The 15,950-nt window shown below is 40.8% G+C and overlaps 1 protein-coding gene across 4 annotated transcripts in view; it reads left to right on the forward strand.

Annotated features, from left to right (window-relative positions):
• MID1 (midline 1) overlaps positions 1-9,807 on the forward strand; it is a 414,458-nt gene extending 404,651 nt beyond the window's left edge. For all 4 annotated transcript variants that reach the window (XM_033201032.1, XM_033201030.1, XM_033201033.1 and 1 more), the window contains exon 10: positions 5,644-9,807. In XM_033201032.1, coding sequence (XP_033056923.1) covers positions 5,644-5,992 — 349 coding nt within the window. In that variant the 3' untranslated portion in view covers positions 5,993-9,807. The remainder of the gene's footprint in view (positions 1-5,643) is intronic.
• Positions 9,808-15,950: the final 6,143 nt, after the last annotated feature.

Here is a 15,950-nt window from a genome sequence, read left to right on the forward strand (position 1 = left end):
GACTTATTCACTATCACGAGAACACTGAAAGGACCTGCCCCCATGATTCAGTTTCCTCCCACCGGGTCCCTCCCACAACATGTGGGAATTCAAGATGAGATTTGGGTGGGGACACAGCCAAACCTTATCAGTGTATCAAATAAACAGATGACATTAGAGACCCTTGATGCACTCACCAGAGGAAGGGAGCCAGAAGCTTACGGGACCCTGGAAGGGCTGGGGCATGAAGTCAGGGAGTCTGCTGCTCTAGTTCGTGGAGTCATGATGAGCTGTAGCTGCTGCAAAATTGCCCACAGCACAAGGCAGGTGTACTCAGGTGCTCATCTAGAAGCTTCCACCAACTGCACATCTACTGTCTGCCATCAGGAAAGAGTGTTTCCCCTCCTCTAAGCACTTCTGGATCTTGTGCAAAGGCATCACAATAGCAGAGCCTGACTCAGACTCCTACAGGAAAGGAGATTCTGGGAAATGCAACTTGGATTCTCCTCATAAGCAGGAGAGGATGGATGGGAGGGAAGAGAGGATGCAACACTGATGACAGACAGGCCTGCACACTGGGCTTGGCAGCTTATCAATTCCATCCTCCTTTTGGATTTAATGATGGCATGTTGTATTAATTTTCTTTTTAAACACATCACTCTTAAAGTGATTGTATTTTAAGTCCAGTGTGATTTTTTTAAAGAATGTCATTTTATTAAAGATCCATGAAATTTTTCTCTCTGCATTAGGTAAGGTACCATGTGTTAATATCCAGTTAGACTGGTTTCTGCTATAACATGTTAAAAGTTCACCTGTGAGTCATTTACTGTTTATTAAGAGTGATGAGTTTTATTTATCTTAATAACTGAAATACTATGAATATTACAGAGGCATGCTTCAGAGGGGTAAAAGAGACTAAGAAGCTTAGAACATTGTAGAAAGCATTCTTTGGATTTTATTTTTGAGCAGCGAGAGAACATTTAGAATAACCAGAAGATCGTCTGCTCAAACACGTTCAGAATTTTTTTCAGTGTAGTAGGAAATATAATCAGAAAGGCTCTTGGCAGTGATGGACTGCACAATTTCTGGTTATGGATGGCATTGTAGAATGTAGTTCGTGTTTGTGGGTTTTGAGTCATCCTAAGTTCAAATTCTGATTCTGGTACTTATTGTTAATATGTGCCATCAGGCAATAATAATAAAATAGCAGTTACTGAATATTGCATGCCAGGTCCTGTGCCTAGGACTTAACACGTATTCTCTCCTTTACTCCTTAAAATAACACTGCAAGATGGAGACTATCATTGTCCTGTGGTGTACATGAGAAAACTGGGCTGAGTAATGACAAAGGACTTATCCCCACAAATGGAAATCATCTTCTGTGCTTGCCCTTGGCAAAATGCTTTCAGAATCAGAAAATGACAGACATAGTGTTAAATTAAAAATTATAAGCAGGTCAAAAGGAGAAGTCTAGGGTTGTGCTGTCCAGTATGGTAGCTATGAGCCACATGCAGCTATTTAAATCATTTAACTTAATGAAAATTAAATAAATTTAAAGTTCAGTTCCTCAGTCTCACCAGCTGCAGCTAAAGTGCCCGGTAGCCCTATGTGGCTTGTGGTTACCATATCGAGGAGAGCAGGACATTTCAATCATTGAAGAAAGTTCTTTTGGTCAGCACTGGTCTAGCGAATTCATTGTGTAGATTTTTTTTTTTTTTTTATTATACTTTAAGTTCTAGGGTACATGTGCATAACGTTTATATCATGTATAACTCCCCAATGCAATCCCTCCCTCCTCCCCCCTCCCCATGATAGGCCCCAGTGTGTGATGTTCCCCTTCCCGAGTCCAAGTGATCTCATTGTTCAGTTCCCACCTATGAGTGAGAACATGCGGTGTTTGGTTTTCTGTTCTTGTGATAGTTTGCTAAGAATGATGGTTTCCAGCTGCATCCATGTCCTACAAAGGACACAAACTCATCCTTTTTTATGGCTGCATAGCATTCCATGGTGTATATGTGCCACATTTTCCTAATCCAGTCTGTCACAGATGGACATTTGGGTTGATTCCAAGTCTTTGCTATTGTGAATAGTGCCGCGATAAACATACGTGTGCATATGTCTTTCTAGTAGAGTAATTTATAATCCTTTGGGTATATACCCAGTAGTGGGATGGCTGGGTCATATGGTACATCTAGTTCTAGATCCTTGAGGAATTGCCATACTGTTTTCCATAATGGTTGAACTAGTTTACAATCCCACCAACAGTGTAAAAGTGTTCCTATTTCTCCACATCCTCTCCAACACCTGTTGTTTCTGACTTCTTAATGATTGCCATTCTAACTGGTGTGAGATGGTATCTCATTGTGGTTTTGATTTGCATTTCTCTGATGGCCAGTGATGATGAGCATTTTTTCATGTGTCTGTTGGCTGTATGGATGTCTTCTTTTGAGAAATGTCTGTTCATATCCTTTGCCCACTTTTTGATGGGGTTGTTTTTTTCTTGTATATTTGTTTGAGTTCTTTGTAGATCTGGATATTAGCCCTTTGTCAGATGAGTAGGTTGCAAAAATTTCTCCCATTCTGTAGGTTGCCTGTTCACTCTGATGGTAGTTCTTTTGCTGTGCAGAAGCTCTTTAGTTTAATTAGATCCCATTTGTCAATTTTTGCTTTTGCTGCCATTGCTTTTGGTGTTTTAGACATGAAGTCCTTGCCCATGCCTATGTCCTCAATGGTGCTACCTAGATTTTCTTCTAGGGTTTTTATGGTATTAGGTCTAACATTTAAGTCTCTAATCCATCTTGAATTAATCTTTGTATAAGGGTAAGGAAAGGATCCAGTTTCAGCTTTCTACTTATGGCTAGCCAATTTTCCCAGCACCATTGATTAAATAGGGAATCCTTTCCCCATTTCTTGTTTCTCTCAGGTTTGTCAAAGATCAGATGGCTGTAGATGTGTGGTATTATTTCTGAGGACTCTGTTCTGTTCCATTGGTCTATATCTCTGTTGTGGTACCAGTACCATGCTGTTTTGGTTACTGTAGCCTTGTAGTATAGTTTGAAGTCAGGTAGCGTGACGCCTCCAGCTTTGTCCTTTTGACTTAGGATTGTCTTGGCAATGCGGGCTCTTTTTTGGTTCCATATGAACTTTAAAGCCGTTTTTTCCAATTCTGTGAAGAAACTCATTGGTAGCTTGATGGGGATGGCATTGAATCTATAAATCACCTGGGCAGTATGGCCATTTTCACGATATTGATTCTTCCTATCCATGAGCATGGTATGTTCTTCCATTTGTTTGTGTCCTCTTTGATTTCACTGAGCAGTGGTTTGTAGTTCTCCTTGAAGAGGTCCTTGACATCCCTTGTAAGCTGGATTCCTAGGTATTTTATTCTCTTTGAAGCAATTGTGAATGGAAGTTCATTCCTGATTTGGCTCTCTGCTTGTCTGTTACTGGTGTATAAGAATGCTTGGGATTTTTGCACATTATTTTGTATCCTGAGACTTTGCTGAAGTTGCTTATCAGCTTAAGGAGATTTTGGGCTGAGACAATGGGGTTTTCTAAATATACCATCATGTCATCTGCAAACAGGGACAATTTGACTTCTTCTTTTCCTAACTGGATACCCTTGATTTCTTTCTCTTGCCTGATTGCCCTAGCCAGAACTTCCAACACTATGTTGAATAGGAGTGGTGAGAGAGGGCATCCCCTCTTGTCTTGTGCCAGTTTTCAAATGGAATTTTTCCAGTTTTTGCCCATTCAGTATGATATTAGCTGTGGGTTTGTCATAAATAGCTCTTATTATTTTGAGGTACATTCCATCAATACCGAATTTATTGAGCGTTTTTAGCATAAAGGGCTGTTGAATTTTGTCAAAAGCCTTTTCTGCATCTATTGAGATAATCATGTGGTTCTTGTCTTTGGTTCTGTTTATATGCTGGATTACGTTATTGATTTGCATATGTTGAACCAGCCTTGCATCCCAGGGATGAAGCCCACTTGATCATGGTGGATAAGCTTTTTGATGTGCTGCTGAATCCGGTTTGCCAGTATTTTATTGAGGATTTTTGCATCGATGTTCATCAGGGATATTGGTCTAAAATTCTCTCTTTTTGTTGTTGTGTCTCTGCCAGGCTTTGGTATCAGGATGATGTTGGCCTCATAAAATGAGTTAGGGAGGATTCCCTCTTTTTCTATTGATTGGAATAGTTTCAGAAGGAATGGTACCAGCTCCTCCTTGTACCTCTGGTAGAATTCAGCTGTGAATCCATCTGGTCCTGGACTTTTTTGGTGGGTAGGCTATTGATTGTTGCCTCAATTTCAGAGCCTGCTATTGGTCTATTCAGGGATTCAACTTCTTCTGGTTTAGTCTTGGAAGAGTGTAAGTGTCCAGGAAATTATCCATTTCTTCTAGATTTTCTAGTTGATTTGCATAGAGGTGTTTATAGTATTCTCTGATGGTAGTTTGTATTTCTGTGGGGTCGGTGGTGATATCCCCTTTATCATTTTTTATTGCGTCTATTTGATTCCTCTCTTTTCTTCTTTATTAGTCTTGCTGGCGGTCTGTCAATTTTGTTGATCTTTTCAAAAAACCAACTCCTGGATTCATTGATTTTTTTGGAGGGTTTTTTGTGTCTCTATCTCCTTCAGTTCTGCTCTGATCTTAGTTATTTCTTGCCTTCTGCTAGCTTTTGAATGTGTTTGCTCTTGCCTCTCTAGTTCTTTTAATTGTGATGTTAGAGTGTCCATTTTAGATCTCTCCTGCTTTCTCTTGTGGGCATTTAGTGCTATAAATTTCCCTCTACACACTGCTTTAAATGTGTCCCAGAGATTCTGGTATGTTGTATCTTTGTTCTCATTGGTTTCAAGAACATCTTTATTTCTGCTTTCATTTCGTTATGTACCCAGTAGTCATTCAGGAGCAGTTGTTCAGTTTCCATGTAGTTGAGCGGTTTGGATTGAGTTTCTTAGTCCTGAGTTCTAGTTTGATTGCACTGTGGTCTGAGAGACAGTTTGTTACAATTTCTGTTCTTGTACATTTGCTGAGGAGTGCTTTACTTCCAATTATGTGGTCAATTTTGGAATAAGTAAGTGTGATGTGGTGCTGAGAAGAATGTATAGTCTGTTGATTTGGGGTGGAGAGTTCTATAGATGTCTATTAGGTCCGCTTGGTGCAGAGATGAGTTCAATTCCTGGATATCCTTGTTAACTTTCTGTCTCGTTGATCTGTCTAATGTTGACAGTGGAGTGTTGAAGTCTCCCATTATTATTGTATGGGAGTCTAAGTCTCTTTGTAGGTCTCTAAGGACTTGCTTTATAAATCTGGGTGCTCCTGTATTGGGTGCATATATATTTAGGAGAGTTAGCTCTTCCTAGATTTTTATAAAAGTGAAAAAAAGCAGCAAAATACAAAGTTCAAATTCTCTGTAGTGTTTGAGCTGAAAACAGAAATGTGGGTAAATACAATGCTGCTTTCCACCCACTATATGTTTGTGAGGGAAGGAGATGAGGAACACAGATGTTGGGGTTCTTGCCAAGCTTTCTCTTAAAGAAAACGAACAGGGACAACAAATGATCATGTTTTTATAACCCCTGAGGACCAGAGAACGGATTTAATGTGCATGTGCAACATGGCTCATTGTTTTTGTTGTTGCTGTTTTGTTTCTGCAGGTATGCTATTGGTCTTGCTTATAAATCAGCCCCGAAGCATGAATGGATTGGGAAGAACTCTGCTTCCTGGGCGCTCTGCCGCTGCAACAATAACTGGGTGGTGAGACACAATAGCAAGGAAATCCCCATTGAGCCTGCTCCCCACCTCCGGCGCGTGGGCATCCTGCTGGACTATGATAACGGCTCTATCGCCTTTTATGATGCTTTGAACTCCATCCACCTCTACACCTTCGACGTCGCATTTGCGCAGCCTGTGTGCCCCACCTTCACCGTGTGGAACAAGTGTCTGACGATTATCACTGGCCTTCCTATCCCAGACCATTTGGACTGCACAGAGCAGCTGCCGTGAGCGTCTGGCCACATGGAGCAGCTTTCTGGGGAACAAAAAGGTTCAGGCCACTATTTAGGGGACTGAGAAAGCACAGGCTTCATGAGTGTAATGAAATCTCACCAAAAGTGTCCAGAAATCGGCTCAGATAGGGCTCAAAACAGGAGATTCCTCTCCTTTTACTGTGTCTTGTATTAAGTACGGGCTTTAATAATTTCTTTAATTTTTTTTGTATTTAGAGGAAAATCTATAGATTATTTATAAGAGAAACATAATCGGGATTACAACTTTTAGGAATTACTTGGTTTTGCACATTAAGAGGCCCATAAGTTTATCAGCTATTTACAACCTTTATTTCATCACAATCTGTGGGCTTGCAAAAAACAAAAAAAAACTTTTGTAATTTTGTATGTTTATTCACCTTCTCACCTAACATCTCATAATGATCCCATGACAAGTCTTCTCACCTCGATGGTGCATAACAGGAAGTGTCTGAACCTAGTAGTGGAGTAAACAGGCTTTCTTACTCTCGTTTAATATGAAGTGTTTTAATTGTGGTGTCAAAAAACTTGTATCAGATCAACTAAAATGGAGAGCAAGACAGAGAATGAAAAGAATTGATTTTGGACCTTGGACCTTGCCGTGGCTAAATCTTTACCCTCTGATAGCTGATGAGATCATGTTGGAAAAAAAGGTTCTGAATCCTTTGGCCGCATTTTGCCCTGCTTCTCTCAGGGTTAAGGGTTCTGGAAGAACATAAAGAATGAGATTGCAATTGAAAATAGTCATTTTGAATCCTATTGATTATTCAAAACTTCAGGCTGATTTGTCTTTTTCAGAGTTAGGATTCTGTTTTATGGTATAAAATCTACTTTATCCTTCCTTTTAATAGTTTCTTTAGACCTGTGAAATCTCTTCACTACGTTTAATAGTTATCCTATTTCCCTCTCCTTCATATCAATGTTCCTTTTGTCTCTGGGGCTGAGTAAATAAACATGTTCTGTCACAAATAGCAGCACCACTTTGGATTGATTTTGCTCTCCAGGACATCAGCACATGGCCCTGATCACCACTACCACGTCCAAACATAAGTCACTGAAAAACACTTAATATTTATGAGTTGGTAATGACAAGGGACATTGCATGAAGTACTATTTACTAGATACATGCCTCAAAAGTTATTATAAACAGACCTTTATTAAACCATCTTGAAATATGTAGACGTCCCTCTATAGTCTAGTATAGTTTACAATAGAGTTGTAAGACCAAAAAAAAAAAAAAAAAAAAAAATTCAACTCGTTATTCAGGAACCTGGTTATAAAATGTCAGCTGGGATTCTTTGCATGCCAATCTGATGCGTTGGAATGGTCCATGAATTAAGGCTTTCTTGAGCAGTTCTTGGACCAGAACTCTGGCATTGGTTCTACTTTGATGAAGGGCGTGACCTCTATAAATGGTTTCAATTGCTAAAATATTTACCTGGGATACTGGGTCAGCCATTTTGACTGAACAGACTAGTGGATTTAGACATTGTTTTTAGTTATTTTGTTTTTAACCAAATCAACCAACTGCCTCCCTGAAATAAGTCAATGAACTCGTTTCAGCATCACGTGGCCAAAGCTCATGTGATTGCAAATCTGGGTTTCAAGGGAGGCCAAGCCAGCTTCCTGGGTCCTTCCATCCTCTTCCCTAGCAGACACTCTCCTTTTTCTTAACAGATAGATTCTATATATTTACTGTATTATTTATACCCGGATGAATATTTTGATAGATACCTAAGACAATTTCACATCTAAAAGATGGACACCTCAATGGAAAAAAAAAAATCTTTCTCTGGAAACCTTATGGGTTTTTCTTTTTATTACAATATAAAAGCAATGTGTGTTTGCCTTCTCTGAATAAACTGAAAGGGTTGTCTCAGTAATTTTTACATACATTTTGGGTAACTGGATAATGGATATTTTAATGCACTTTGTACACTAACAGGTTCTAAATAAAAGGGTCTAAAACTCAGCTTCTGAGTTTTTAAAATCATGGTCTCCAGGTACCAATAAATGCTACAGTTTGCCTTACGATGTTAACATAAAACACTTAGTAGAAGGACAATATTTCCATGAAAATAATGTTTTTCAATATTAAGAAGTTACTACTCAAATTTTCACAGTAAGCCATTTAGGGTATGTTTTGACTATTTTTATAAGGACATGAGAGATTATGTCATAATTTTGTTGTGGAAGTCTCACTCTTGGCTAACTTAAAAGCATTGTGGATAGTAGCAGTTACTAGTTCCAGGTTGTCGTATTTACAGGAAAATATGTATATGGTGAAAGGCCACCATGTTTAATTACTATAATGATGTAGAAAAGATTCCCATGTGATTTTTTTTGAAAGTCTAAAACATGTATGCTGTAAAAATTTGCTGCAGTGTAATTTTGCATTCTCTTTAAACTGATTGAGGTCACAGTATTTTATTATTTGAGGTCCTCACCACAGGACACACTGCGATACAGGGGCAAAAGAGATGGCAGTGCCAATTAAATTAATACAACAAAATCAATGCAGCACCAACCAAGACTGCCAGGTCTGGTGTCATGGGTATGCCCAGAGCCTAGGAGTTCAGAAGGGCCCTAAGCTTGATTTTAATGCTCTGCTGTTGCTGTCTTGAAATTCTTAATAATTTTTGAACAAGGAGCCTGCATTTTCACTTTGCACTGGGCCTTGCAAATTATGTAGCGAGTGCTCATTAAAGAACTCAGAAATGTGGTACCTCTCTTCCTGGTGGATACAAATGAAGAAATCTGGATCCAAAGTTGAAAGTTGCTGGCGATATCATTCAAGTAGGACTCGAAATAGTGGATTAAGATGAGGGTGGGCCTGGGTGAAGATTCTTTCCAGCTTTAAAAGAAAGTGACTTCAAAAATTGACTGCAAATATTGACGATGGTTTCTGCTGGAGGAAAAGAAACAGCTTGAATACAGACAGGCTTTTTTATTACGGTACTGATATACTGACCTTAAACTTGCTGAGGAACTGAGCTAACGTCCTCCAGTGACCATGGAATTCATCTCAGCTCCAGGAACATGCAGATACCTGCAAAGAGACACACATATATGCTGGCATACATGTGCATTTGGTGTTGGGAAGTTGACCATCTGGTCTACCTTAATAAAATGGTAAAAAGCACACAAAGACAATGATGGGGGCAGGAGGATGTTTTTGAAAACAGCGCTTCTCAACCAGGGCTCGATTTTGCCCCCCAGGAGACATTTGGCAATGCAACGGCAACTTTTGGTTGTCGCCGCCGGGGAAGGGAAGCTACCAGCATCTAGTGCGTAGAGGTCATGGACGCCATTAAACATCCTACAGTGCAAGTGCAGCCTCCGACCACAAAGAGTTGTCTTGCTCAAATATCAACAGTGCTGCAGTGCAGAAACTTGATCTGTGGTTTTCTGTTAATGCAAAACTCTCATAAAAACCTTTCACTTTTCCTGTCGTTGACTATATGCTTGATACACCCAAAAAGAAAAGGGGAGGGGTACCAATTCACCTACACTGCAGTGGCTCCTTCACCTTTAAAAATATTTATAAAATAGTTACAAAAATCTGATATCTGAAAAGCAATCCAAGCCTGTGTAAATGGGAATCACTGATAAGTATCATCATCTGTATAAGCTTGGCTTAGACATGAAAAATTGATTCTCTTTATGTCACTCCTTGCACCTGGACAAATTCAATCCCCGGTACTTAAGTCACACTGCCAAGCCCTCGGCCCTGACTATTGTCTTGATTGCTGTTGCTTTCTGGTTCAAAATAAAATCATTTTTGTGGCACCAAGACCCTCTGTCTCTGCCTGTCTCTGTTGCCTTCTCATCATTTTGTGTTTTTGCAGTTATGATGTTGACAAATATTTATTCAACATCTACCATTTTTTCATACTATTTTATGACATATAATTCATTTTCTTTTACTGTCTCTCATCCACCATTTGCCTTTCCATATTAAAAATACAATTCTTTTACAACACTCAAAATATTCTCCAGGGAATTTTTAAAACACAATAAAGCCTATATAGAAGTGGAAACCAACAAGGTTTGCTTGATTTCAACTCTTATAGATGGGATGAGGAAGAGAAGAGCAATGATTATTTGAACAGAGGACTGGGAGTCTTTACAGTGTGATCTAGGAGAATCCTAGCAGTTGGTCCATACATAGATCCCCAACCCCATCCCATGGACCTGATGGACCTGACTTTCTCTCACTAGAGATGCAAGCCTTTGGTCTTCGTCAGTGCTATGCAAAGTGTGGCCCAGGAATCTGCAGATGCTGCAGTGCTATGCAAAATGTGGTCCAGGAATCTGCAGATGCTGCAGTGCTATGCAAAGTGTGGCCCAGGAATCTGCAGCATCTGCATCACCTGCGAGCTTAGAAATGCCCGTTCTCCTGCCTTCCCCGAGAGCTGCTGATCAGAATCTTTGGGGTGGGACTAGCAGTCACCCCACGGGATTTTGATACTAGTGAAAGTGTGTGAAGCACTGCCCTGGGGAGCTACTTCCAATCTGATAGCCCATATAGAAAGGGACTTACCACCTGAGATGTGTTTTCAAGGCAATGTGCTTTAGAGAGAGCAGGATGTAATGCAGTGTTTCTTAATGTGACTGAGAATTTAAACCGCCTCTTCTGCAAATGAGGATTCCTGGATCCCATCCTGAAAGATTAGGGATGAGAAGGTCAAGAGCATGGCTCAGCAGCCTGTACTTTTCCTTTCTTTCCTTTTTTTTTTTAAGCAATTCTGAAATGCAACCAGGATTGGCAGCCAATGCAAGTCACAGGGCTCGGCATTTTTTTCTATGAAGAGTCAGATAGTGAATACTTTTGCAGCCCATACTATCTCTATGACAACTACTGAACTACTCCTCAACTCTGTGGCTATAGAGAAAAAGCAGCCATAAAGGAAATGTCAATGAAGGGATGTGGTTGTGTTCCAATAAAGATTTATTTACAAAAACGGGCATTGAGCTGGATTTGGCCTGTGGACTGTAGTTTGCCGACCCCGACTGTAGTGGACACAGTACTGAACTGGCAGCTCAAAGCCCTCAGGGCATTCTCTATCCCCTTACACACTGAGGGCCCAGCCATGTCCCTTCTTGTCTGGGCCTCTGTAAGCTCCTAAAGGTCCTTTCAACAATGACTTACCATCAATTCTGTGAAATCACAGAACTCCTAGAAAAGTAGTAATGCAGTGCTTAAGACAGGGCCACTCAAGGGGTATTAGAAGATTGGTTTGTTCAACAGACCAGGGTGGGAGTGCCAGCATTCTAATGATTAGCTTTACCTCCTTCCTAATTTTGACTCAAATCAGCCTTTCTCACAAGTGACAGGTGTGTAAAATATATCCCCTTTGATAAGAGTTTTGAAGGATATTTAATTTGAACTTTTGAAACTGAACAGACACTACCATAATTAATTACCTTTCAAAGTCAACTTGAAGGGCATGTCATACACTCCACAGGGTAGCCCACATCTTGCCTTTAAAAAAAAAATACACAAGTGAAATATGTTGAAGAAGGTAGTTGTTCACAATTATAATAGGAGGACAAAAAGGGAGACGTGGGACTAACAAAATCCCTTTTCCTGAGTACCATGCTCACTGTGGAATGCACATTCAAAAATGTAAAATAAAAATGGGGTTAAGGACTTATAGAACAACCTTTCTTGTAATTGTTCTTAGTAATGGGCAATTTATGGAAAGGAATTAGGGCCTCTCTTTGGGTCTTTTTCAGCCATGTTCTCCTAAGAGAATCATTAAAGCATGATTAAATAGGAAGCAGAGCAATTAACGAACAAATATGTCATGGCCGAAAACCAATTACCAATTAAGGAGTAGCACAGAAAAAATGATTTAATGAACACTGGTTCTTTTGCACAGTCTATTTATTCTCAAAGCTCAATTTTTATTATGGTCATTAAAAGCTGTTCATTTTCACTAAAGCATTTCAAATAATAATGTTTATCTTACCCCTTCGCCAATCTTGTTTTCACTCCAACTGCTGCCCTCCCTTACCTCCTCTTCTCTGTCAAGCTTCTCAAAGGGCTGTTCAGACCCGCTGCTTCTGATTCTCATCCATCGTTGTGAAGAATCAACTCCCCCACACTCTATTGGGAGTTCTGTGTCTTCACTCTACCAAAATAGTGCTCACTGAAATAAAAAATGGCATCTACGTCAATACGTATTCTGATAGCTGTTTTGTTGGCCTCATCTTGACACACAGCAGTTTTTAAGGCGTTGACCATTTCAGTTTTTTTAAAATCCTTCCTTAGACAATGCCATTCATGCCATCACTCAATCACCATTTTGTGCAGAAGCCTCCAACTTCAAATCTCTAGGTCCGGTTTCTCCACTGAGTTCAGCCCTACACATTGACGTATTTTTTGCAGTAATCATTTTTGGGTGCCTAAAGGCCATCTCAAGTTCAACATATCCAAAACTGCATTCACAATCTCTTCTTAAAACCTTGTCCTGGCCAATCACGTTCATGAACCAAAAACCAAAGGTTCAGGTTTGACGTCTCCCTCACCTCCATGCCCAGTTCATCACCAAGTCCTGTTGATTTTATTTCTTAAATATCTATTTAACTGGCCAATTTCTCTCTACTTCTGCACTCAACCTCCAAGTATGAGCTTTCATATATCACACATCTACAGATTAAATAGATGAAATAACCTGCTAACTGGTCTAGCTGTAATCTACACTACATATTCTCCTTTAATTCCTCTCCTAGAGCAGCCAAGGTAATCTCCAAATCACATCACATCTGCACACTTCGGAACACTCTTTCCATCATTTTCATCCCACTCCCTACCCCCATAACTGACTAAAAGTCCTTCCAAGTTTCTGACCTACCTTCCATGAAACTCTTCCATGGTGCTGATAAGCCCCTCCACGGTCTTGTGCTTGCATATCTCCTCAGCATCATCTTGGACCATTCTCCTCTTTTCCCCTGCACTCTGGCCACACTGGCTGTTGTAGCCATGCTCTGGTCGGCCACAAACCTCCACTTGGACCACTCATCCCTCACCTTCCCAACTAGGGCCAATATTTCAGATCACCTCTCAACCACCATTTCCTGATCTCCCTGCCTAAGCCAAATTCCCCTAATACTGATCCAAAAAGCAACCTGTGCCTCCCTTCATAGCTTTGTCACTGTTGCAACCTAGCATTTGTATAATTTTACCATTTCTGTTTATTTGCCCCATTAGACTGTAATATCCCTGAAATTTAAGATCAGGACAGGCTTAGCCCAATATTTGCCATATAGTAGGTGGTCTATAAAAATTTAGAGTGAAATTCTAATTTCTCATGAATGAGTTTTATGTGTAACCTTCTCTTAAGCCCACAGCATCCACCATTCTCTTTTTAAAAGACTTGTGTTTATAAAAAGTGCTTCATATTTGCAGCAATCTTATATTTTACAAAATAACAAATAATATTAAAATAAAAGCTAGAACATCTACCTTCTAGCAAATTCTATCCTCTCTTTATAGTGGCTGCAGGTCATCTGATAAAGATAAAACCTTGAATTTGGTCAAGTAAGCCTGCCCATTAGTGTATTTTATCATCTTCTACTTGGCTTCTGTCAGTAAATTCTAAGTTGGAAATCACACTTACATAATTCCTACTTGCTAGCTCAGCTCACCCTACAAGGTATCACTATCTGCTTTTGTCTTGGAGAAGTTTCCCTCCGACCTTGGTGCCCTACCTCCTTGGTAGCTCCACCCAGTTTTCCAGAAAACAAACTCCCTATTCTTCATTGCAGTATCACAATCTCAACCTCCTTCTTTAATTCCCCTCAGTAGCTGGGTTCTCTGACCTTGAACTCCTTCTGACTTGATATCCAGAGTGACCTCTGGATTTTCCAGGCAGAAGTGGATTTCCACTTGGAACTGCACTCAATGCCTATCTCAGATTACCAACTCAATGCTACTGCCCCGCTTCTTTGCATGGGCCAATTTCTGTGTCCTTCATCACTGCAGAACCTGTTACCATGTTCCCAGGGTTATTGCTTTTCAGACCCTTTAAATGAATTAGTCACATCTACATTTCCCAAAGACCCAGTAACTCAAGAACAACTCCAGGCTATTTGCAATATATAAGAAATTCAATTTAAATAATGAAGGCATAGATGGGTTAAAAGTAATAGGCTAGCAAAAGATGTAACATCCAAACACTAATTAAAAGAAAGCTGGAGTGGCAATATGAGAGCAAAGTAAGCTTCCAAAAAATGGACATTTCCAGGGATAAAGAGAGACATCACGTAATAAAGAGGTCAATTCACCAAGAAAAGCTATCAACTCTAAAGTGTATGCTTCTAAAAACAGACCTTGTGCTATGGTTTGAATGTGTCCTGCAAAAAGCATATGTTGGAAGCTGAATCTCAAATACAACAGTACTGGGAGGTGGGACTTAATGAGAGATGATTAGACCACAAGGGTTCCTCCCTCATGAATGGATTGATGCCATTACCATGGAAGTGGGCTTGTTATTAAAGGGTGAGTTCAGTCTCATTCTTTCTCCCTCTGTCTCTCTCTTTCTCTCATATGTGTGCACGTATGTGTGCATGCCTTCCACTATGTGATAACATAGCAAGAATGTCCTCACCAGATGTCAGCCTCCAGATCATGGATGTCCAGCTTCCACAGTTGTAAGCCAATAAATTCTTATTCTTTATAAATTACCCAGCCTCAAATATTTTGTTATAGCAGCATAAAATGGACTGAGCCACCTTCAGAATTCATGAAGCAAAAAAAGGTTTTTTTGAAAAAATAGATTGGGAACAGTGGCTCATGTCTGTAATGCCAGTACTTTGGAAGGCCAGAGTGGGTAGATCATTGAGGTCAGGAGTTCAAGACCAGCCTGGCCAAGATGGTAAAACCCCACCTCTACTAAAATACAAAAATTAGCCAGGTGTGGTGGCAGGCATCTGTAATCCCAGCTACTCGGGAGGCTGAGGCATGAGAATCGCTTGAACCCAGAAGGTGGAAGTTGCAGTGAGCAGAGACTGTGTCACTGCACTGCAGCCTACACAACAGAGGGGAGTAAATGTCAAAAAGGAGGAGGAGGAGGAGGAGAAGAAGAAGGGGAAGAAGGAGACGAGGAAGAGGAAGAGGAGGAAGAAGACGAAGAAGAAGAAGAAGAAGAAGACGAAGAAGAAGAAGAAGAATCATCATCATCATCATCATCCGAGGGTGGTTCCAAGATGGCCAAATAAGAACAGCTCCAGTCTACAGCTCCCAGCATGAGCAACACAGAAGACGGGTGATGTCTGCATTTCCAACTGAGGTACTGGGTTCATCTCATAGTGCTTGTTGGACAGTGGGTACAGCACAGTGGGTGCAGCCCACTGAGTGTGAGCCGAAGGAGGGCAAGCCATCACCTCACCCAGGAAGTGCAAGGGGTCAGGAAATTCACTTTCCTAGCCAAGGGAAGCTGTGACAGATGGCACATGGAAAATCAGGTCACTCCCACCCTAATACTGCACTTTTCCAACAGTCTTAGCAAATGGCACACCAGGAGATTATATCCTGTGCCTGGCTTGGAGGGTCCCATGCCCACGGAGCCTCACTCATTGCTAGCACAGCAGTCTGAGATCTAACTGCAAGGTGGCAGTGAGCCTGGGAGAGGGGCAGCCGCCATTGCAGAGGCTTGAGTAGGTAAATAAAGTGGCCTGGAAGTTCAAGGAGGCCTGCCTGCCCTTGTAGACTCCACCTCTGGGAGTAGGGTATAGCCAAACAAAAGGTAGCAGAAACCTCTGCAGACTTAAATGACCCTGCCTGACAGCTTTGAAGAGAGTAGTGGTTCTCCCACCATGGAGTTTGAGATCTGAGAATGGACAGACTGCCTCCTCAAGTGGGGTCCCTGACCCCCGAGTAGCCTAACTGGGAGGCACCCCCCAATAGGGACAAACTGACACCCTACACAGCC

This window comes from Trachypithecus francoisi, unplaced genomic scaffold (assembly GCF_009764315.1).
Source record: "Trachypithecus francoisi isolate TF-2019V2 unplaced genomic scaffold, Tfra_2.0 Lachesis_group6, whole genome shotgun sequence".
Taxonomy (NCBI): Eukaryota; Metazoa; Chordata; class Mammalia; order Primates; family Cercopithecidae; genus Trachypithecus; species Trachypithecus francoisi.